Genomic DNA, 22514 nt, shown 5'->3' with positions numbered 1-22514 from the left:
TTAGTGCATCTCATTGGCAGCAGAATCTGCCTTGTGAAATGAGTGTAACTCTGTTTTCTGACTTAATGGTGCAAGGCTGTTCAACCGTGAAATTGCTTTCTTCCTGTAGTTTGGCTTCCGTTTGCATGGACAGCCACAGCTAAGAAAACTTAAGAGCAGGAGTGAAGGCAGCAACTTCAAGAGCCAGTTGACATTAGGGAAAATTGGGGCATCAGAGTGACTCATTAGCCTAATCAGTCAGTCCTATCTAAAAGGCAAGGCTGTTTGTTTTATGGCATTTCTCAACTGCCTCTGGTAAACTGCAAAAATAGTCCACAGGACAACAATTTACAACATTAATCCTTAAAATAATCCAAATAATTGAAAAATATAATATGCTGTCAATAACATTCCTATGTGTAGTAGTTCTATGCATAATTGATTCTTTATGCTCCATAAAGAGCCAGTTTGGTCTAGTGCAGCAGTTCTCAACCTGTGGGTTGGGACCCCGTTGGGGGTCAAATGACGATTTGCCAGGGGTCGCCTAAGACCATCGGAAATATGGGAAGTATACTTGCGAGTCGAAGAATCGCGCTCCAGTGGTTGACTCCATAAGCCAGATGCAGGCTCTTCAAATCGCTAGCCGAATTCGGCTTCAGGCGTGATGAATTAAAAAAAGAGAGAAATCTTTGCTCTGATGTCTCCCTCTCAAGCCAGCTGCAATCACTCCCAATTGCTAGCCTAATCTGGCTTCAGGCGCGATAAACTTAATAGGGGAGGAGTCTCCGCTTTATTGCCTCCGTCCTCAAGGCAATCGCAAGCAGTTCAGATCGCTAGCCAATACGGCTTCAGGCGCAATAAATTCAAAATGAAAATAATTTTATGGTTGGGGTCGCCACATCATGGGGAATTGTATTAAAGGGGTTGCCACATCGTGGGGAATTGTATTAAAGGGGTCGCAGCACTATAAAGGTTGAGAACCACTGGTCTAGTGGGTTAAGGCACCTGGATAGAAACCAGGAGATGGTGAGTTCTAGTCTTGTCTTAGGTATGAAAGGCAGGTCCTTCTCTCCCAGCCCAATTCACCTCACAGTGTAGTTATTGTGGGGAAAATAGGAGGAGGAAGGAGAGCTGGATATGTTCGCCACCTTGAGTTACTTATAAAATAATACAGGAGGGATAAAAATCTAATAATAATGAGATCCTTCAATAGCTTTGATTTCTCTTACTTTCATCTTGGTTATCTGTTCTGAACTGGCTAATATCTTCTTCCTACCTCACCAATACATTCATAAGAAAATAAATTTTAACTCTCCTCCTCCATCATAACATTTGTACATTGATCCTCTAACTGGGTGGGACAAAAAATAATATTTTGAGATGAGCACATTTAGAAATCTCTTCTATGAATTGTACAAGAAAGAAAGGGAAATTATGGCATCAGTTTGTACACACCAGAGGTAGAATAATAAGAACAAAAAACATTTCTATATCAAATAATTCTAGCAGAAGTCTGATCTACTTAGTTGCAGAAGGAAGAGTTGTTGGGGCATGTTAGAAAAAGTTGTGATTTTATAATAGAAGCTCTTCTCTCTAGCTTCCCTATTATATTTCAAAACTTTGGAATAGTGTGATTAGTTACATATTTCCCACTACCTTGGAACTGGTGTCAGAACGAAAGTGGTGAATATGAATTTGCCTCTAACTAGAATAATTACACGAGGTGCAAGATATGAATCTTGGATATGTATCAGTATATTACATAGCTCTCTTTGCTGATCCGATGCATGCAATGCTACACTGAAGTTAAAAACTAGATTATAGATCCTAATTGCATAAAACATCAGCACATTTGGGGTAAAACTGGTCATGGATACCCTTGTGGTTTACTGACCAAAATGTGCTGTCCTTACCATTAGCAAGGAATGCTGTGTGTGGTATGGGACTAAGATCAGCAACTTAGTCTATATCTTGTGTTAAAAGCATTATGTTAAAGCCTTGATTAACCAAAGCCTTAATGGGCAGCAGAGGTCAATATTTACTGGCCCATCTGTGTATAATAGATTTGGAAAGGAGTCTGATACTGTGTAATGCAATTAATGAACACATTGGAGGAAGTGAAGAACAAAAGGAAATGAATGCCAAAGAATTGGTTGTTGCAAAAGTAGGAATCTGCAGGTTGCTGCAGAGACACCCTCAAGGGGAGGAGGAGGAGGAGAAGGAAGAAGCAAATACCAAGAGCAACATTGCATTGCTGTGATGCAAACCCCACCACTTTTGTACATGCATTGTAACTTTGCTCAAATGTCCTAAAGAGGCAGAGCATTGCAATATAATGCTTTTCAATCCTGGGTAGACCCGGCTGGTGACAGTTGCACATTATTCAATCCGCTGGAAAATAATAGAATATAATAATAAAATAATCAGAGGTGAGTTTGGACAAAAAATGTGCAAAATTCAGAATGAATGAAAATTATTCTGATAGATGATAGTTTGTTAAGTGTGCCTGAAAAGGTGTTTGGCAGAATTCTCACTGCAAGAATACTAGTGGTGAAATGAGCAAAATTTAGAAATACAGTGAAATTATATGATGGCATTGGAGTGTGCAGACTAGAATTTAGTTTTCATCAGGTAATTGAAAAAGCTATAGATATAAAAAACAAAATTTACTGTATATTTGATGATTCAAAAAAAGAATGTGATAAATACAGCTAGTTCTTGCTTAATGACCATTCATTCAGTAGCTGTTCAAAATTATGACAGCACTACAGCAGCAACAAATTGTGGCTGGTCCTCGAAGCCCATCATCATGTGCTCAAAATTTCGGTTCTTGGCAACCCATTCATGTTTACCACTATATTCAGAATAAAATCATCCACAAGTCAAAAAAAAGTTAAGTCAATAGATATGATCAGAATTTAAAGTAAGTGATGGTTATCATTTAATTCAGTTTTTTCTCCATATACCCAAATATACAAAAGATTAATTTTGGTATGTTATTTCTTTATTATTTACTTTACTGGAATACAAATAAAATAACATAATGATATGTTGGCACCTGCTGATCGTAAATGCGGTCTTATTGCATTTGTGAATAGATTCTTTCCAGAATTGAGGGAATAAAACTCATACGTATAACTTGACAACATTAATTAGTAGACGGTAAATACCAACATCTCGTAATAAAAACATACAAACAGATACATAAGCAATCACTTTTTTTTTCATAGCTTAAAAATCTGATTTGTCACAGAATTATTGTTTTAATTCCTGCTTTGGTTTTCTTGACAGAAATCCAATTTTAGGACGAAAATGAAATCAACACACCCGTTACCTGCTTTGTGAAATACAACCTTGAAGGTTATGTTAAACCTATTAGCAAATTCTGAGCTAGGAAGCTGAGAATGATACAGAATGTTGCTGCTTTACTAAATCCTGCTAACTTAATTTCTGAATATTAAAATAGATTTGTTTATATTGTTTCTAGATCATCTAGCTCCCAATGAGTCAGTTTACAGATAAAAAACCTTACAAACAAAAGTAGAAAAGATACAACACATACAAAAAGAATCATGTCAGCCCCATGATTATTATACTTATTGCCTATAAAAAAACTAATGTATTATTGGGTCACTGAATTGTCTCATTAGGTAGTCTTTCTCCTAATTTCCTTAAAAATATATAGGTAGACTTAACTCAGGACTGTAATGAAGTCTGCCATTACAATTCACAAGTTATGACAGTTGTTGAGGTGACCATTTGTTTGCCTTGCTTACCGTATTTTTCGGAGTATAAGACACACTTCCCCCCCAAAAAAAGAGGGTGGAAATGTTGGTGCGTCTTGTTCACAGAATACAGTCATTTTTGGCCTCCTGAAACCCTGCTCCGCTTTTCCCATTTTTGCGAAAAATGGGCCCGTTTTTCACAAAAACAGGGTGTGCAAAGGGTTTGGGAAGCCTGCAGAGTGCGGCCCCCAGGAGCATTCTGTGAGCAAAAAATGGGGTGCACAGAAAGTTTGGGAGGCCTGCAGAGTGCTCCTGGTGGCCGTGGAGGGCAAAAACTTTTTTTTTCTTACTTACCTCTTCAAAATCTTGGTGTATCTTATACACCGGTGTGTTTTATAATCCGAAAAATATGGTAATTAATCTCACTCATGGTCTCCTGATGTGATTCCAAAGTCCCATGGCCGCCTCCACCCCTTGAGGCACCCCATGTTCTGCTTCTTGCCCCTTGGGGTCTCTGTAGGCCTTGGGCCTGTTTCCCACCTCACTAGGTCGTAGATTCTCCTCCCCACCCTTTGTCACTAATCACTCACTTACCTTCTGTAGAGCTATCATGAAGAAAAGATTAGGTAGATAATAGAGTCTTGGCTTTGATTCTCAGCAATATCCATTCTATGTTGCTTAAAATAAAGAGAGACAGAACCGTGATGACATCTTCTTCCAGTTCAGGGAGCCATGAACGACTTTAATGGAAGACATTTTTTTACTTCTTCAACACCATCTCTCATTATAGGAAACATATTTTCTTTCACATACAAATCATGGCCTCTATTTGGATGTATTATTAATTGCCTTTTAAGAATACGATGGGACATTCATCATGATTTTTCACTTAACATCATGGAATTACAGAACACATTCAAAACATTTCGATTTTCCCAGCAATTTTCCAGGTTGAATACTAGACAGGGATCGGGAAAATGCTTCCTCCCTATTAAATACATCTTTTATTAATTAATTTTGGGTTTTTAAAGAATGCATTTCCGTGAGATTAAGCAACCATTCTTATTTTATGAAGAAGTACAGTTAGGATAAGGTGCCAAGAATTTGCAGATTATCCGTTTCTCTTATTTCAGATATGGAAGGAATGATTAGCTTCTTAAAACATACAGTTTTAATCTGGAATAATCCTTCATCTCTTACTTTGTTCGAACCCTGGCACAACAGCTTTTGGAGCTTTTAGGTAAATTAAATTCTTACATACAACAACTTCTAAAAAATTAATGCCGCATTTAGAGTTCGGAATCCCCGAGGAAAGCTTGATATTCAAAGCCAACGTTTGCAGCATGTCATCATTATGAACAGTGACAGCTGAAGGTGTGAGTGAAATCTCTTTGTTCTTGGAAACTGCAAATCTATTTAAACTGCATAATAGAACACTGGAGAGCTATTTCCTTGACACATTTCCCCATCTATCATCTCCAAAATATAAAAATTGATTGGGTGCAGAATTTTGGTTTATATCAAAGGAAGCAGCATTGACTCTTAGTGGCTGCCTGGACAAATCTCTGCAGTTTTCTTAGCTAGGTTTTTTGGAAGTGGGGTTGCCTTTGCCCTCTTCCTAGGCAGGGCTCTGAGAGAGTGACTAGTCCAAAGTCACCCAGCTGGCTTTATGCTTAAGAGGAGAGTAGAACTCATGCTATCCTAGTTTCCAACCTCTTGCCTTAACCGCTACTCCAAACTGGCTACTCCTAAAATACTAATACAGGTATCCTTGACTTACAATAGTTCACTTTGTGGCTGTTCAAAGTTACAATGGCATTGAAAAAAAGTGACTTATGCAGTGGTGAAATGTAAAATTTGTTACTACTGGTTCTGTGGGCGTGGCTTGGTGATCGTGGGTAATGTGACCAAGTGATCGTGGCCAAAAGTGCTTTTAAAAGGCTCTGATGATCCCAGCTGAGTTGCCTGATCGTCGGAGGCTTTTCTTTTCTTTTAAAAGCATTTTTTTTGCCTTTAAAAGAAAAAAAGCCTCTGATGATCAGTCAACTCAGCTGGGATCGCCAGAGCCTTTTAAAGGCATTTTTTCTACAACCTCTTCGGCCAAGAGGTTATAGAAAAATGCTTTAAAAGGCCCTGTTGACCCCAGCTGGGTTGCCTGATCGTGGGAGGCTTTTCTTTTCTTTTAAAAGCATTTTTTTTCCCTTAAAAAGAAAAAAAGCCTCTGATGACCAGTCAACTCAGCTGGGATCGCCAGAGCCTTTTAAAGGCATTTTTTCTACAACCTCTTCGGCCGAAGAGGTTGTAGAAAAAATGCTTTTAAAAGGCTCTGATGATCCCGGCTGAGCCGCGCGATCATCAGAGGCTTTTTAAAAAACTTTTAAAAGCATTTTTTCGGCCAAAGAAAAAATGCTTTTAAAAGTGAAAAAAAAAAAAGATGATCGCGCGGCTCAGCTGGGCATATGGTGGGGGGGGGCAGGGATTTTTGCTACCGGTTCTCCGAACCACCTACTGCCATCACTACCGGATTGGGTGATTTGGTCCGAACCGGGAGCATTTCACCCCTGGACTTACGGCCATTTTTCACACTTAGAACTGTTGCAGCATATCCCCATAGTCGTGTGATTTATATTCAGATACTTCACAACTGACTCACATTTAGGACAATTGCAGTGTCCTGGGGTCATGGGATTGATCACCTTTTGCAAAGTCAATGGGGAAACCGGATTCACTTAACCGTGTTACTAATTTAACAACCACAGCGATTCACTTAACGGATGTGACAAGAAAAGCCATCAAATGGGACAAAACTCACTCAACAAATTTCTCACTTAGCAACATAAATTTTGAGCTCAATTGCGGGTGTACGTTGAGGACCTCTTGAGCTTAATACCGGTAGATCTTGCTTAACAATTGACCTGTTTAGTGACCATTCAAAAAAGTAACAGTGGTGCTGAAAAAGTAACTTTCATGACCAGTTCTCAAGATTCTTGCAACATCCTCATACAGTTACGTGATTTAGATTTGTGTGCTTCACACCTGGCAGGTATTTATGATTGCTTCGTTGATTGTCATATGATTGCCATTTGTGTTCCTCACAGCTAGCTTTTGACAAGCAGAGGCAACGGAGAAGCCTGCAAAATTGCAAGTTGTAATGTGGTATCTCGCTTAACGACTGCCGGTGATTGGCATAATTACCATTGGGGAAGTGAGGTCAAAAACCTGTCATAGTCACACAATATATCAATTGCACTGCTTAGTGATGGGGTTGCTGCTCCCAATTGTGGTCAGTAAGCAGTGACTACCCGCAAAATTAATATTGCTAGTAGTAATATGATACTCATAAATGTTAATAGTTGCAATTTAAACAACTTAAGGAATATCCATTATTTTAAAATGTAATTATTAAAATCTTCTGTTGTAAAGGATTTTTTAAAAAAAGTCTTGTCTTGGCTGTCTGCTTTAAAAAAGATGGATATATATTTACTTCCATCATATACTGGTCGTGTTCTTTTTAGTAACCGACTTGCAGCTCCATATTCACTTAAAATATTCTGTATTCAGATCTTAATTTTACCTCCAGCTATTTCTCAGTGTCCTACTGAAGAGCAAATATCTGGCTTTCCCACTCTCTGCTCTGCATTCAGCTGCCCTGCGCTGCTTCCTCTCAATTCTGCTCAGGCCATTTTTTTCTACCTTTTCAGTCAGAATCCTGCAGAATGCTTTCCCAGGCAAACTTAACAGATGAATCTCTTTAAAATTGTACTCACTCTTACTACAGTTCCTTTAGGATGGATGAATGACGTTCTTCCAGTCATCAGGCACAGATGTAGTTCATGCACCCATAACAATCACAACATGAGAACAGTGTAGCACTACTTTATGAAAAACATACCCATCTTAATGTTTCTCCCGTTATGCCATCTACCGCATTTCAAAGTCTCATACTGTTTATGATTTCATTGTAATAATTTGGTATCTATAGCATTTTTTCCAGTTCTACTCTTTCAACATATCATGATCTCTAAAATACTCCTTCCAGCAGTCTTTAAAATCAGTTTTGTGCAAAGTCGCTTTGTTTTGAATTCCATTCATCTGCTGGAGCACCTTTATATACCTTTTTACCCACTTCTGAAGCATTTTATTTCAATTAAAATCACTCTGCAGTTTCTCTCTCTCATCTAATCATGGCTAACGCTTGTACTTTTATGCATTTATCTTTCCTATTTCCTCCCTCCCTCACATTTTGGGCAATAATCATTCTGTCCAATGGAGTTTTGCTGGTTATGATTGGTTGCATAGACACTTTTTTATGAGATCAAGATTGTGACCACACTGTAGTAATCAAATACTCAACTATCATAGCAGTACCCCAAAGCAGAAAAGAACCTGTGGGGAAAAAAAATCCTCTACAGACAAGCTAAAGTCTACAGCAATAGCCTCGAATTCCAAAAGTAGGAATAAGCTATCTATATAATAAGTTCTATGCAACTTCATCAAAGAGTGTCTGTCCATCCAATCAATCAATCACATTCCAGCCAGCACAACCCAGATAAGTCTATCATGGCTCAAAACATCTCAAACTTTTTACTACAACACTACTACAGCATCGTAGTCTATAAATGAGGGGGCCTTGTTTTCTTGATGACGATGTCTAGTTTGGATAATGAAACATCTGCAAGAAAACAACCAAGCTCAGAGAGCACCAAGGATCCTTCATTTCAACCCTGAGCTACAAGTATTATTCTTTATTCAGCCCATAAATCCACAAAATCTATCCAAAGCATCTTAAGGAAATAGTAGTAGCCAAATAAGACAAAGCAGGAATAATTTATAACATACAATCACAGACTAAAAACCACTGGGTTGAGCAGACACGTAGAGTGGAAGATTGACAGACTGCAGCCATGAACATAAACATCAATTAAATCAATGATGAAAACCTAATTTCACAATGTACCGATTAGTTCAAACACAATTTCAATTGGGAAACAGTAAATATTTTAGATCAAGGCAGATCCACAAATGCAAGAGAATTCTCAGAGGCTTAGCACTCTGTCAAATCAACCATTACCACATTGAGAAAAGCTTCATCTGTAAACATTTCAGCCAGATTCACCCCCTAAGCACATCCTTCCTCATCACATCCTTCTTAATATTGTTCCTTGTGTTTGGTTTTGGATCTGGCTTATCTGGATGTTAAGAAGGATGTGATGAGGAAGGATGTGCTTAGGAGGTGAATCTGGCTGAATGTTTATAACCAATCAACGCTGGAAAGACAAATTGCCACATAGAAATACCCAACTCTACTCCCCTTTGTCACTGATAATGTTACCTCACCTGGCAATGAAAGGTGAGCAAGAAGAGAAGCAAGCACCAAGATCCCAACAGTTCAACCATGGGCATATATGCTCCACAATTGTAAGCACATAATTGTTTTCCCTTTACATTCATCAGATTCCAGATACTATATACTACTTATATCCAATTTGCATTCATTCCCCTCTGCAATTCTGCTTTCACTCTCATTTCTTTCACTCCTTTCCTTTTGTTTCATGTCCATTTTTTCCCCCTGAAGTTCCACTCTTGTCGCTGCCCAAATGCGATTTTGTTCCATGTTCTTGGTGTCTCATCACCTTTGTATCAGTCAGTAATTCTTTAGAATTCTTTACTGGCCAAGTGTGATTGGGCACACAAGGAAGCTGTTTTCGGTGCATAAGTTCTCAGTGTACATAAAAGCTATAAGTGATAAATTGTGAACATAGTCATCATAAAAATACATTCATCATAAATCATAAGATACAACACTTAGTGATAGTCATAGGATACTAAAGAAGCAATCAACATAAATCATGCTAGGAAACTAAATAAAACAATATAAATCATAGTGATACAAGCAACAAGTTATAGTCATAAGTAGAAAAGGAGATAGGTAATAGGAAAGATGAGAATAATAATAGTAATATAGCCCTATTAAATAGTTCGACAGTGTTGTGGGGATTAGTTGTTTAGCAGAGTGATAGCATGGGGGAAAAAACTGTTCTTGTGTCTAGTTGTTCTGATGTGCAGTGCTCTATAGCTTCGTTTTGAGGGTAGAAGTTGAAACAGTTTATGTGCAGGATGTGAGGGGTAAATATTTTCACAGCCCTCTTTTTGACTCGTGCAGTATACAGTATACGGGTCCTCAATGGAAGGCAGGTTGGTAGCAATTGTTTTTTCTGCAGTTCTAATTATCTGTTGAAATCTGTGTCTGTTTTGTTTGGTTGCAGAGCCAAACCAGACAGTTATAGAAGTGCAGATGACAGACTCAATAATTCCTCTGTAGAACTGAATCAGCAGCTCCTTGGGCAGTTTGAGCTTTCTGAGTTGGCGCAGAAAGATCATTCTTTGTTGTGCTTTTTTGATAAGGTTTTTGATGTTAGGTATCCATTTTAAGTCTTGAGATATTATAGAACTGAGAAACTTGAAGGTCTCTATTGTTGATGCTGTGTCATCTAGTATAGTAGTATATTCAGTCATAAACAATGATATTAATCACTTTGCACAAATATGACTAAACCAATACATAAGCCATGCCTTTGAAACATGCGGTCTTTTTGTAAGAGATATTAAAACCATTCTCATTTTTCTGTGGGATCCCAAATACTTCAATCATTTTTTTTCTATACATTCTCATTTCCATTTCTAAGGAAGGTAGAGTTGGCCTTGGGTGTCAGCCTTACCAGCAGATCAGACAGGAAACGCAACCAGACTAATTCTACTTTATTGTAACATTAGCAGAATCTTGCAAACCTGAAAGTACAGTTCTCAGCTGTCTCTTTTGCCGCCTGAGAACTTAGGCAAGATTTCTCTTGAGCCTCTTGCTCCATCCACTATACAGCTATGAGTTAGGCATCCCTCTTATTGATCGTTCCCTTGGCAGCATCTTTTTCCTTGATCTCTGAAAGTCATTCCCACATGCCATTACATTGGGCATAGGAAAGGAATGATCAACCCCTCCAGGTAAGCAAATAATGAACTTCCAGTGTACTGTGATATAGATGATGATGATGATGATGATGATGATGATGATGATGATGATAATAATAATAATAATAATAATAATAATAATAATAATAATAATAATAATAATATAATTTTTATACCGCCCTTCTCCTGAAGGACTCAGGGCGGTGCACAGCCAGATAAAATCAACAATCAATGGATACAATACAAATAAAAACAGTGCTAAAAAACTTATTAAATTTGGCCCCTAAATTAAAATACATAAAACCATAAAACCCCATTTAAAATTACAAATGCTAATACTAATTCTATGCCAGTCTTGCGCGGAAAAATAAATACGTCTTCAGCTCGCGGCGGAAGGTCCGGAGATCAGGAAGTTGACGAAGTCCTGGGGGAAGCTCGTTCCAGAGGGTAGGGGCCCCCACAGAGAAGGCCCTCCCCCTGGGGGTCGCCAGCCGACATTGTTTGGCTGACGGCATCCTGAGGAGGCCCTCCCTATGGGAGCGCACGGGTCGGTGGGAGGCAAACGGTGGCAGAAGGTGATCCCGTAGATAACCCGGTCCTAAGCCATGGAGCGCTTTAAAGGTGGTAACCAGCACCTTGAAGTGCACCCGGAAGACCACAGGCAGCCAGTGTAGCTTGCACAGGAGAGGTGTTATATGGGAGCCACGAGTGGCTCCCTCTATCACCTGCGCAGCCGCATTCTGGACCAACTGAAGCCTCCGGGTGCTCTTCAAGGGGAGCCCCATGTAGAGAGCATTGCAGTAGTCCAGGCGAGAAGTGACGAGAGCATGAGTGACTGTGCATAGGGAATCCCGGTCTAGAAAGGGGCGCAACTGGCAAATCAGGCGTACCTGATAAAAAGCTCTCCTGGAGACGGTCGTCAGATGTTCTTCAAAGGACAACCGCCCATCCAGGAGAACGCCCAAGTTGTGCACCCTCTCCATCGGGGCCAATGACTTGCCCCCAACAGTCAGCCGTGGCTGCAGCTGGCTGTACCGGCATCCACAGCCACTCCGTCTTGGAGGGGTTGAGCTTGAGCCTGTTTCTCCCCATCCAGACCCGCACGGCCTCCAGACACTGGACAGACTTCGACAGCTTCATTGGGGTGGCCTGGGGTGGAGATGTACAGCTGAGTGTCATCAGCGTACAGTTGGTAACTCACCCCAAAACCACTGATGATCTCACCCAGCGGCTTCATATAGATGTTGAACAGGAGAGGTGAGAGAACCGACCCCTGCAGCACCCCACACATGAGGCGCCTCGCGGTCGATCTCTGCCCTCCTGCCAACACCGTCTGCGACCGGTCGGAGAGATAGGAGGAGAACCACCGAAAAACGGTGCCTCCCACTCCCAAACTCCCCAGCTGGCGCAGCAGGATACCATGGTCGATGGTATCAAAAGCTGCTGAGAGATCTAAAAGGACCAGGGCAGAGGAATAACCTCTGTCCCGAGCCCTCCAGAGATCATCAACCAACGCGACCAAAGCTGTCTCTGTGCTATACCCAGGTCGAAAGCCGGACTGGAACGGGTCCAGATAGACCGTTTCATCCAGGTACTGGGGTAACTGACGTGCCACCACACTCTCAACAACCTTCGCCACGAAGCGAAGGTTGGAGACGGGACGGGACTGTCTCCATGGCTTACTCATGTGATCCAAAAAAAAAAAAAGGAAGCCAAGAGCTTCCATCCATAGACTCTACAACTCTCTGCTATGAGAAGGAAGGCAGCACTTTCCAGCTCTGTCTGACTCTTCACTGCCAGATCTATCCATTGACTTTGGTGATCTGCCAAGCCCAACTGCAGGTGAGGGCGTGGGCAGCGATTTTTGACACAGCCAAGTGCTATAAAGGAATTTACAACTGAGCTTGGGCTAGGGAAGGAGTGAGCAATGTCCTGTCCTATGAATTTTTGATGGAAATGCAATCTTAACGTCTTCCCGAATCATAGTTAATAAATTGAAATGCTTGTGAGCATTATGTTCCTCCCACCTCTTATAGAGGAGGCTGCCTTGTTTCTTTTAGCTCATCCACGTAGCAGTTGTGATGTGTTTCCCCGCCCATCTGAGAGACAGGTCAAACTTACAGTGATATTTAATTAGCTGGCCCCCACAGCCTAACTTTTGCCATGCTTCAGCAGTAAGGATGATAGTGTTGCTGCCCACAGACAGTTCAATATGTGGTGGGTGGCAATCGGATACACCTTGGAACTCTTTTTTTTAACCTCCTTCTTGGTAGCTGCATCCCAGCTGCCAAGGTTGTTCTTGAAGCAAGGCATTAGCAAGCACCAGGAGGGAAGTGAAGAAGATGCTCCTTCCTCCCTCCCTCCCCACTTTGTTATTTGAGAAAACTGGTTTGTGCCACAAGTAGGATGTCTCTCCTGTTCCCTCCCCCTCCTCTTCTTTCACTGAAAGAGAGGTTGGAGGGAGCTTAGCTGAAGAGCCCTTCTTCCTCCGGCAAACCTAATTGTAATTGCATTCATGTATCTTCAGCCTTTTCAAATGTTTCTCTTCCCACAGCCCAATGTCCATATATGCTGCAGATCAGGACAGATCAGAGGTACATAATCAAATCTGAGTTTTCCCAGCTGATATTTGGTATGAGACCTGGCCCTATTTTCCTTCAAATTCAGCTCCACTCAACACAGCAAAACTTTGCATGCCTGTGGTTCCAGAGCTCAAGAGGTGCCTTCCAATTTCTGGATTAAGCAAATTTTGAAGAGTCTCTGATTCTAAGACATATATATGCACGCTGTTTCCTGTACAGGTCCAATTCCATTCTTCTTCCCCATTAAACACATGCACATCTCATGGAGCAGATGTCAGAGTACAAAGGTGCGGCCCCTACAGCACATGTTTGCCCTTTCCTCTCGGGAAAAATATTCTGTTTCCTGTTTATCAATAGGAATACTGTTCATACGGAGGCCTACATTTGCTCTTTTCCACAGTTGATAATCTTCTTGACCTAGAAACACAAATACACACACACACACAGTCCTCACATAAAGCTTTATGAGAGAGCTCCAGTCTCTCTTAGCCACATCAGAAATGACCATGGAGATACAGAAGCTGTAGCTACATAGAAGAAAGTGGTCCTCCAGCAGGCCAATTAGGGCCAGGAAATTGCCCATCTCCAAAGGGTCCTTTGCATTAGAAATATATTTGTGGAAGATCCTTGGCTTTCTTTCAAGCTGGAACACCTTGGACCAGCTTCAGCCTAAGCAAGCTGCTTATGAGATACCAGGGTTTGTTGTCCTCAAGCAACAGCAAGTGAAGTATCTTTCAACTATGGAAAGAATGCTGTGTGGATAAATTGTTTGTTGACTTTAGCAAATGTTTTTATTTACATTTCTTCTAGCATTCTAGTAAGGGGCGTGCATAAGAGCACCAGCGTGCCTACCGTTCCTGTCCTAATGTTCCCTTTGATTGTATCCAATTCATATGGTTATTTCATGCTCATACTTATATATACTGTTGTGTTTGACAAATAAATAAATAAAATAAATCATAATAGTCATTCAATCTACCTTAACTCTCATTTTATCAATATTTGAAGGAGGATCATTCATGAACCCTTGATATTTGAGTAGATGAGACTCTTTTAGATATCAGAATTAAACAAGCCACCGCAGAGAAGAAGAAGAGGCATCCATAATAAGAGGGAGCAAAAAGAGAATATGATGGGTGTGATTGAAGACGCATTCATTTTATGTGTGTGAAACATTGTCACACATACAAAGGAATGACGCTTCATCATATGGTTTCCCCCATCAACAACCCTATCTAAATATTAGATAGGATTTATTTCTGTCATGACAAACCTATGGCACGTCTGCCCGAGATGGCACGCAGAGCCATCTTTCAGGGAATGCGAGCTGTTGCCAAACTCACTTGCAGCTGTGCATGTGTGCACGCCCCCAGCTGGTATTCAGGCCTTCAGTGCGCATGCGTGCAATTCAGGGGACCCAGCTGGTCTTTGGAGCTCTCCTGTGCATGCACGTGGGAGTATGTGCGTACAGTGTGTGCTTGTGCAGATGGCGTTCACATGCATGCATTGTACGTGCAAAAAGCACGCACATGCACAGATGGTGCAATTGCATGTGCAACGCAAGGGGTAGCACGCAAAAGCCATGCGGATGTGCAGATGGTGTGGTTGCATGCGCAGCGCACGGAGGAGGAGCTGCGTATTAGCATGGATGGCACACACACGCACTAAGTCCACGAAGCACATACCTGTTCAGCACTCGGTGAATAAAAGGTTCACCACCACTGATTTATTTATATAAATTGCATGGCTACCCAGCTCACAAAAGCGTGACTCTAGATGTCATACAACAACAACAACAACAACAACAAAAATCAGAATTAAAATAAAACATATTAGTCAAACGCACAGTTGGAGTACGCCCACATCTTCGAAACAGCATCTTGCTTCTCTAATACCTTAAGTCCCACATCCAAAGGTTCAGCTTAGTCTTAAAGGCCTTCCTGAAGGCTAGCAGGGTTGTGGTGAGTCCAATCTCAAGAGGAAGGTTATTCCACAGAGCAGTCTCAGTGGCTTTTGCTCAGAATAGATTAGCTGTGTTCTACATTGGCAACAAACTTAAATAGTCAACAACACTATGGTACATTTTTTTAAGCTTATAAAAATCCATTGCTGGTAGTATAGCAGATTAGGTGCTACAAAAGGAATCCCATAAGCACGCACACTTTTTATTTCGGGCCATAATTTTGATAACTGTGGCTGATTTTCCAAACGTAGTGCAATCAGCACTAAACGATGAATTATCTCCTTACATTTCAACAAGGCTTGTTCTGTTTCTGACCAAAACAATAACTGCTGCTACTACAATTACCTGTAGTCATTGGTTTCTCCTTGTTCCAATCGCCAGCTTCTGTTGATGTGATGTTCTTGCATTGGTAAAAAACATCTGTTCGATTCTGAAAGGAATAAAATCACAACGGAAGAGTTTATGGTCCTACAATTTATATATTGCCAAAGGCAACAATGGTAAATAGGTACATAGGCTGCTTCTGATTTCATGTTATTGATCTTGGAAAATGTGTTTTCTTTGCATTTAAAGAGCAATAGTTATTTCATATTTATTTATAAATCTATATCTAACAAATATATGAGTTCTATAGGAAAGCATTTCAATTACTGGAATATTGTTTAGAATAAAGAGGGATTGTAATGTCCCAGGAAAAGGGAAAATGTTTTTTTGTTTCCATTCCTTTCATTTCTTCTATAATAGCAGTCATCTTTCTTTTATGAGCCCTTTTTTAAATCACAGAAAATAGGTTTTTCTGCTATTTTAATGAATATAAATTGTGGGAGTATTTTTATATAACTTTTCTAGTATCAACCAGAATAAATATTTCAGGATCTAAGACCATAGCATTGAGAGTCAAGATCATGATACTGTATGATCTCACAGAAGAGAGAGAGAGGATGATTTCAGTCGCTGAATTGGGGAGCTGTAATTTCTACTAAAGCCTTCTATCTTTTACAAATATCTCAAATGTAAAGATCACACAGTATGTCTTTCTTTCCAGGCAGTGCTTGGTATGGAAGCACACTCCTGTTAATCTTATTCTGAAATAATAGAAAATACTTGTAGCTCAGGTCTTAGATTATGGCAGTGGTTTGCTCTCCAAGCTTTTCTCAATTTAGTTTCTGAACGTTTCGTTACCAGACTAGGTAACATCATCAGCAGGATTTTCTTGTCCTATTCTCCTTAGCTTATAAATGTCTTGTATGCCAGCATGGTCAGTTGGTCGGATAGATAGATGATAGATAGATGATAGATAGATGGATAGGGATAGATTGATAGATTGATAGATAGATAGATAGGGATAGATGATATATAAATGGATGGATGGATAGATAGATGATAGATAGATGGATGATAGATAAATGGATGGATGATTGATAGATAGATAGATAGATAGATAGATAGATAGATAGATAGATAAATAGATAGATAGATAGATAGATAGATAGATAGATAATAGATGATAGATAGATGATAGATGGATGGATGGTTTGATGGATAGATGGATGGATTGGATGGATGGATGGATAGAGCAAGCGCCAAATGAACAACCAATCACATGATCAACTGACCACACTGGTACACAATACATTTATAAGCTAAGGAGAATAGGATAAGAAAATCCTGCTGATGATGTTACCTAATCTGGTAACGAAATGTTCAGAAACTAAATTGAAACAAGCTTGGAAAGCAAACCACTGCTATAATCCTACTCTATCAGGTTTTCTGTTTTCTCCCTTCTCTTGCTTCCATTTTGTATTTTCTTTCCCCATTGGCTGAGCACATTTCTTCCCCATTTCAGAAAAACTTTTAAGGTTTAAGGCTAAGCCAAAGTGATCCCCAGTTCACCACAGAACAAATCTTTCGGCTATCCTCATTGTCGGAACACTAAACAATGGAGCAGCCGAAAGGGGTTGGAAGATGTTGCTTTGGTACCAGAGAACTATAAGGGTGGACCTCTTCTGATCAGGTTTCCCTTAGCCCAAAGTCCCACACTGAGAATCTATCATCATTTTCTTCTTCACAAATTATCTCAGTCGTTTATCATGAACAGTGAAATCCATCAGTTACAGGTAATCCTCAGTTGTTAAGTGAATCTGGCTTCCAACTTTTCATTTAGTGACTGTTCAAAGTTACAACAGCACAAAAAAAAGGGACTTATAACCAATTCTCACAACTGTCGCAGCATCTCTGTGGTCACATGATCAAAACAGGGCCTCTGGTGGCTCAGGCTGGTAAGACAGTCTGTTATTAACTGCAGCTGCTTGCAATTACTGCAGGTTCAAGTCCCACCAGGCCCAAGGTTGACTCAGCCTTCCATCCTTTATAAGGTAGGTAAAATGAGGACCCAGATTGTTGGGGGCAATAAGTTGACTTTGTATATAATATACAAATGGATGAAGACTATTGCTTGACACAATGTAAGCCGCCCTGAGTCTTCAGAGAAGGGTGGGATATAAATGCAAATTAAAAAAAAATTCATATGCTTGGCAAATGACTCACGACGGTTGCAGTATCGTGGGGTCATGTGACCACCTTTAGTGATTTTTCTGACAAGCAAAGTCAATGGGGGAAGCCAGATTCATTTAACAACCGTGTTACTAACTTCACAACTGCAGGGATTCACTTGGCAAGAAAGGTCGTAAAATGGGGCAAAACTCACAACAACTGTTTTGCTTAGCAACAGAAATTTTGGGCTCTATTCTGGTCATAGGTCAAGGACTACCTGCATTTGTTTCTCTTCTATGCTAACATATGAGTAGGCTTATAGTTAAAACAGACTTTAAAAATATTTTTTCACGTTAACATTTTTATTATTTGATCTGATGTGTCAAACACTTTTTATGCATTCACTTTTCTCATTCCCATCCATCCATCCATCCATTCATGCCACTTAGCAAAATAATTTTTCCCCTGGGTTTCATTCATTTAGAAAGTGCAGAGTTTTTCCAAGAAGTCCTTTCTGATTCTTCCATTATCATCATTCACTAGAGTGTAACATGCAATTATCACCAGCCTATGGGTTCCTATTTTTAAAGACACCCACAATAGTCTAGATGACACCAATTAATCGTTTCTGAAGTACAGTTTAACTCTTTTATTCAGTTCTTACATATATTCATCAATTCTACTCTACAAGATCTGTCCACCTTCATTTTGATCTACTATATTATCTCTCTCTTATTTTTTTAAAAAAGAAAGTCTATTTTTATTTCCTTCATGTTATGAATTTAAATGCTCTTTATTGTATATTCTCTTCAATTTCCCATGGCAGAGTTTTTATCACATTTGAATCATAGATATTTGCTTCCACTGACCATCGTGGCTTTGGCCAGTTAAGACTTTCACATCACAATTGTTAGTAAGGAAGGTAAAAAAGGAAAATAAAAAAGATTATTGGTAGTTACTAAGGAACATTCTTGCTAATGGTAAAGATTCTACCTGTCTTTGACCAATTTGTCATACGTTTCTCTAAAGGCTAACTGAATTGGTTCATCATATTATTCTATGCAAAGATCTCTAATCTAAGAAATAATCTTTTAAATTATCATAATGTTGCCAGAATGCCACCAACTTGGAAATAAAGGCAACAAACTCAAGATACCCTACATCTTGTGGAAAAACTACTATGTTTTCGGACATGGCATCAAAATCACTCAATGTGAAAAAGAAACAAAGGCTTCTGACTCTGATGGAAGAAGCAGCTTTCCATAAGGGAGATAATTAAAATTATAGTCCCAGAGTTTGGGATGCTTTAATCTTGGTTCCTCATTGAGCAGGGTGTTGGACTTCATGGCCTAAATGATCCATTTCAGGTCTTTTGATTCCATTATTTCTTTCCATCAAATAAAGCTGGAGAAGGACAGGATCCAAGTCTTATACAGCGTGTCAGGGTTCCAAGTAACACCCCCAGTGAAAGAAGACTCCAAGGCTTGAAATTCCTCAAAGTTCCATTTTATTAGAGATATCATATTGGCACATCTGGGAAAACCTGAATCTGAAAGCTTCTAGGTTTTCCTCGCCCAAAGGAAAGTTCAAGTCCCTGCCCAACACCCAAATGTCCATCACATGGTCTAATCAAAGCACCGTCCCAACTGGAGATGCCTCCCAGTCACACCCTTCCAGGTGCAGGGCAAGATGTCCTTGACTCCCTGAGAAAGGAATGTTGTTATAACTATATATCACCCCTGCTCCATACAATCCCCCCTCCCAATTTCTCACAGCACTAAATGTGGAAGGCCTGAAGCCCCAATGCAAAAGATGGTTTCCAGGCCCGACACAGTGTTATTCCAATATGCACAGTGGCTGACCATGTAGTATATATTTATACAGAACCTAATGTCATACATATAGCGCATGAATATGTTCTTTCCATCGTAGGATTTATTTTGAGTAATTGTTGATTAATCTTTTATTTTTGTGTGTTCAGTGCCTCTCTCATTATCTTCAGTTGTGAACAAACAAAGACACATTGAACAAATTTTGAGAAGATTGGTTTTTAGAAGATGAAAAGAGCAGGAGAGCAATGCTGAAGCATATTGTCTTGGGCAGATATATGTTTATATGTACAGATAGTTTTGTTTGTCCATTTCCTTCAAGAAATATAATTATGCCTAGGAATTACGTATTTCCATTTATTCTTTTGCTTCTCTTCCACTGTGGCAGATATTTAGTGCTGAAGGTTTTTCATTTCATATCATGTCATTAATTTAGAAGCAGTGATACTTATATTCAGCATTTACCAATAATAAATAATAAATATTAATGAGTTAGTTTTCACAAACCTTAAAATTACCATACTTTTTGGAGTATAAGACACACTCCCCCCCCTTAAGGAAGGTGGAAATATTGGTGCGTCTTATACACCGAACACAGCCATTTTTGGCCTCCAGAAACCCCACCCTGCGCATCCCATTTTTGCCAAAAACAGGCCTGTTTTTCGCAAAAATTGGATGCACAGAGAGTTTGGGATGCTTTAATCTTGGTTCCTCATTGAGCAGGGTGTTGGACTTCATGGCCTAAATGATCCATTTCAGGTCTTTTGATTCCATTATTTCTTTCCATCAAATAAAGCTGGAGAAGGACAGGATCCAAGTCTTATACAGCGTGTCAGGGTTCTAAGAAACACCCCCAGCAAAAGAAGACTCCAAGGCTTGTAGTTCCTCAAAGTTCCATTTTATTAGAGATGTCATATTGGCACATCTGGGAAAACCTGAATCTGAAAGCTTCCAGGTTTTCCCCACCCAAAGGAAAGTCTAAGTCCCTGCCCAGCACCCACATGTTCATCAAGTAGTCCAATCAAAGCACCATCCCAACTGGAGATGCCTCCCAGTCACACCCCTCCAGGTGCAGGTCAAGATGTCCTTGGGTCTCTGAGAAAGGAATGTTATTATAACTATATATCACCCCTGCTCCATACAATCCCCCCTCCCAGTTTCCCACAGCACTAAATGTGGCAGGCTTGAAGGCCCAATGCAAAAGATGGTTTCCAGGCCCGACACAGTGTTATTCCAATATGCACAGTGGCTGACCATGTAGTATATATTTATACAGAACCTAATGTCATACATATAGCGCATGAATATGTTCTTTCCATCGTAGGATTTATTTTGAGTAATTGTTGATTAATCTTTTATTTTTGTGTGTTCAGTGCCTCTCTCATTATCTTCAGTTGTGAACAAGCAAAGACACATTGGACAAATTTTGAGAAGATTGGTTTTTAGAAGATGAAAAGAGCAGGAGAGCAATGCTGAAGCATATTGTCTTGGGCAGATATATGTTTATATGTACAGATAGTTTTGTTTGTCCATTTCCTTCAAGAAATATAATTATGCCTAGGAATTACGTATTTCCATTTATTCTTTTGCTTCTCTTCCACTGTGGCAGATATTTAGTGCTGAAGGTTTTTCATTTCATATCATGTCATTAATTTAGAAGCAGTGATACTTATATTCAGCATTTACCAATAATAAATAATAAATATTAATGAGTTAGTTTTCACAAACCTTAAAATTACCATACTTTTTAGAGTATAAGACACACTCCCCCCCCCAAAAAAAGGTGGAAATGTTGGTGTGTATTATACACCAAATACAGCCATTTTTGGCCTCCCAAAACCCCACCCTGCGCATCCTATTTTTGCCAAAAACAGGCCTGTTTTTCGCAAAAATTGGATGCACAGAGAGTTTGGGAGGCCTGCGGAATGCTCCTGGGGGCTGGGAAGGGCAAAAACATGAAGTGTGGAGGGTTTGGGAGGGCAAAAATGGGCCCAATTTTTGCAAAAACGGGGGCATTTTTGCCCTTCCCAGTCCCCAGGAGCACTCTGCAGGCTTCCCAAACCTGCTGTGGGCCTCTATTTTGTGAAAAACAGGCCCATTTTTGTGAAAAATGGACCTGTTTTTGGGCTTCCAAACCCCATACGCATCGTGTTTTTGCCCTCCCTAGCCCCCAGGAGCACTCTGCAGGCCTCCCAAACCCTCTGCACTTCCCGTTGCCAAAAACAGGACGCTCAGAGCGTTTTGGGGGCCTTCAGAGTGTTCCTGGGAGCAGAGAGAGCAAAAACTTTTTTTTTCCTTGTTTACCTCTTAGAAATCTTGGTGTGTCTTATACTCTGGTGCATCTTATAGTCCTAAAAATACAGTAATATTACTCTTTAGCTTCTTTATCCCTTTTTTTGTTATCAGGTGTATCTTTTTTTACAGATTTCAAAGATTAATATTCCACTTTCATTCTTTCCGTATGGAACCTTGTGGCCTAGCCTATGAAACTTGATTAACTTGTACATTGTTATTTAGTGACATAGTTTCTGAATACATTTTCTGTTGCTTCTTTTCTTTCTTTTTTTCATTTGACAGATGTAAGACAAAAGTCTATGCTGATGACCTACCCACCACAAGTGTGGTCATAGTGTTTCATAATGAAGCTTGGAGTACTTTGCTTCGTACTATTTACAGTGTTATCAATCGGTCTCCACACTACCTACTTTCTGAGATCATCTTGGTAGATGATGCCAGTGAAAGAGGTAAGAATGTCCCAAAATAAAACTCATTAACATTTGAACAGTATTGTGGACAAGGGATAGCTTTTCTTTCTTTTTATCCTTTCTTTAGTACTACTTAACAAATCTTGTAACAGAACTATCTGGGATTTTTCTGAAGAGAATGGCTAGAGCAATGGCTAGAACATTTTACCATTTTAGACAAATGATTAAAAAAAGCAAAGAGAATGTGTATTGATGGCGCATAGCAAGTTTTT

At 39.8% G+C, this 22514-nt stretch overlaps 1 protein-coding gene across 1 annotated transcript in view; it reads left to right on the top strand.

Moving 5' to 3' along the window:
• GALNT13 (polypeptide N-acetylgalactosaminyltransferase 13) overlaps positions 1 to 22514 on the top strand; it is a 248906-nt gene that overhangs the window by 98636 nt on the left and 127756 nt on the right. Inside the window, 1 exon segment of the mRNA XM_058192641.1 lies at positions 22115 to 22281. Within this exon segment, the coding sequence (XP_058048624.1) occupies positions 22115 to 22281 (167 nt within the window).

This window comes from Ahaetulla prasina, chromosome 1 (genome assembly GCF_028640845.1).
Source record: "Ahaetulla prasina isolate Xishuangbanna chromosome 1, ASM2864084v1, whole genome shotgun sequence".
NCBI classification, from domain to species: domain Eukaryota; kingdom Metazoa; phylum Chordata; class Lepidosauria; order Squamata; family Colubridae; genus Ahaetulla; species Ahaetulla prasina.
This window is presented reverse-complemented; position numbering and strand designations above follow the sequence as displayed.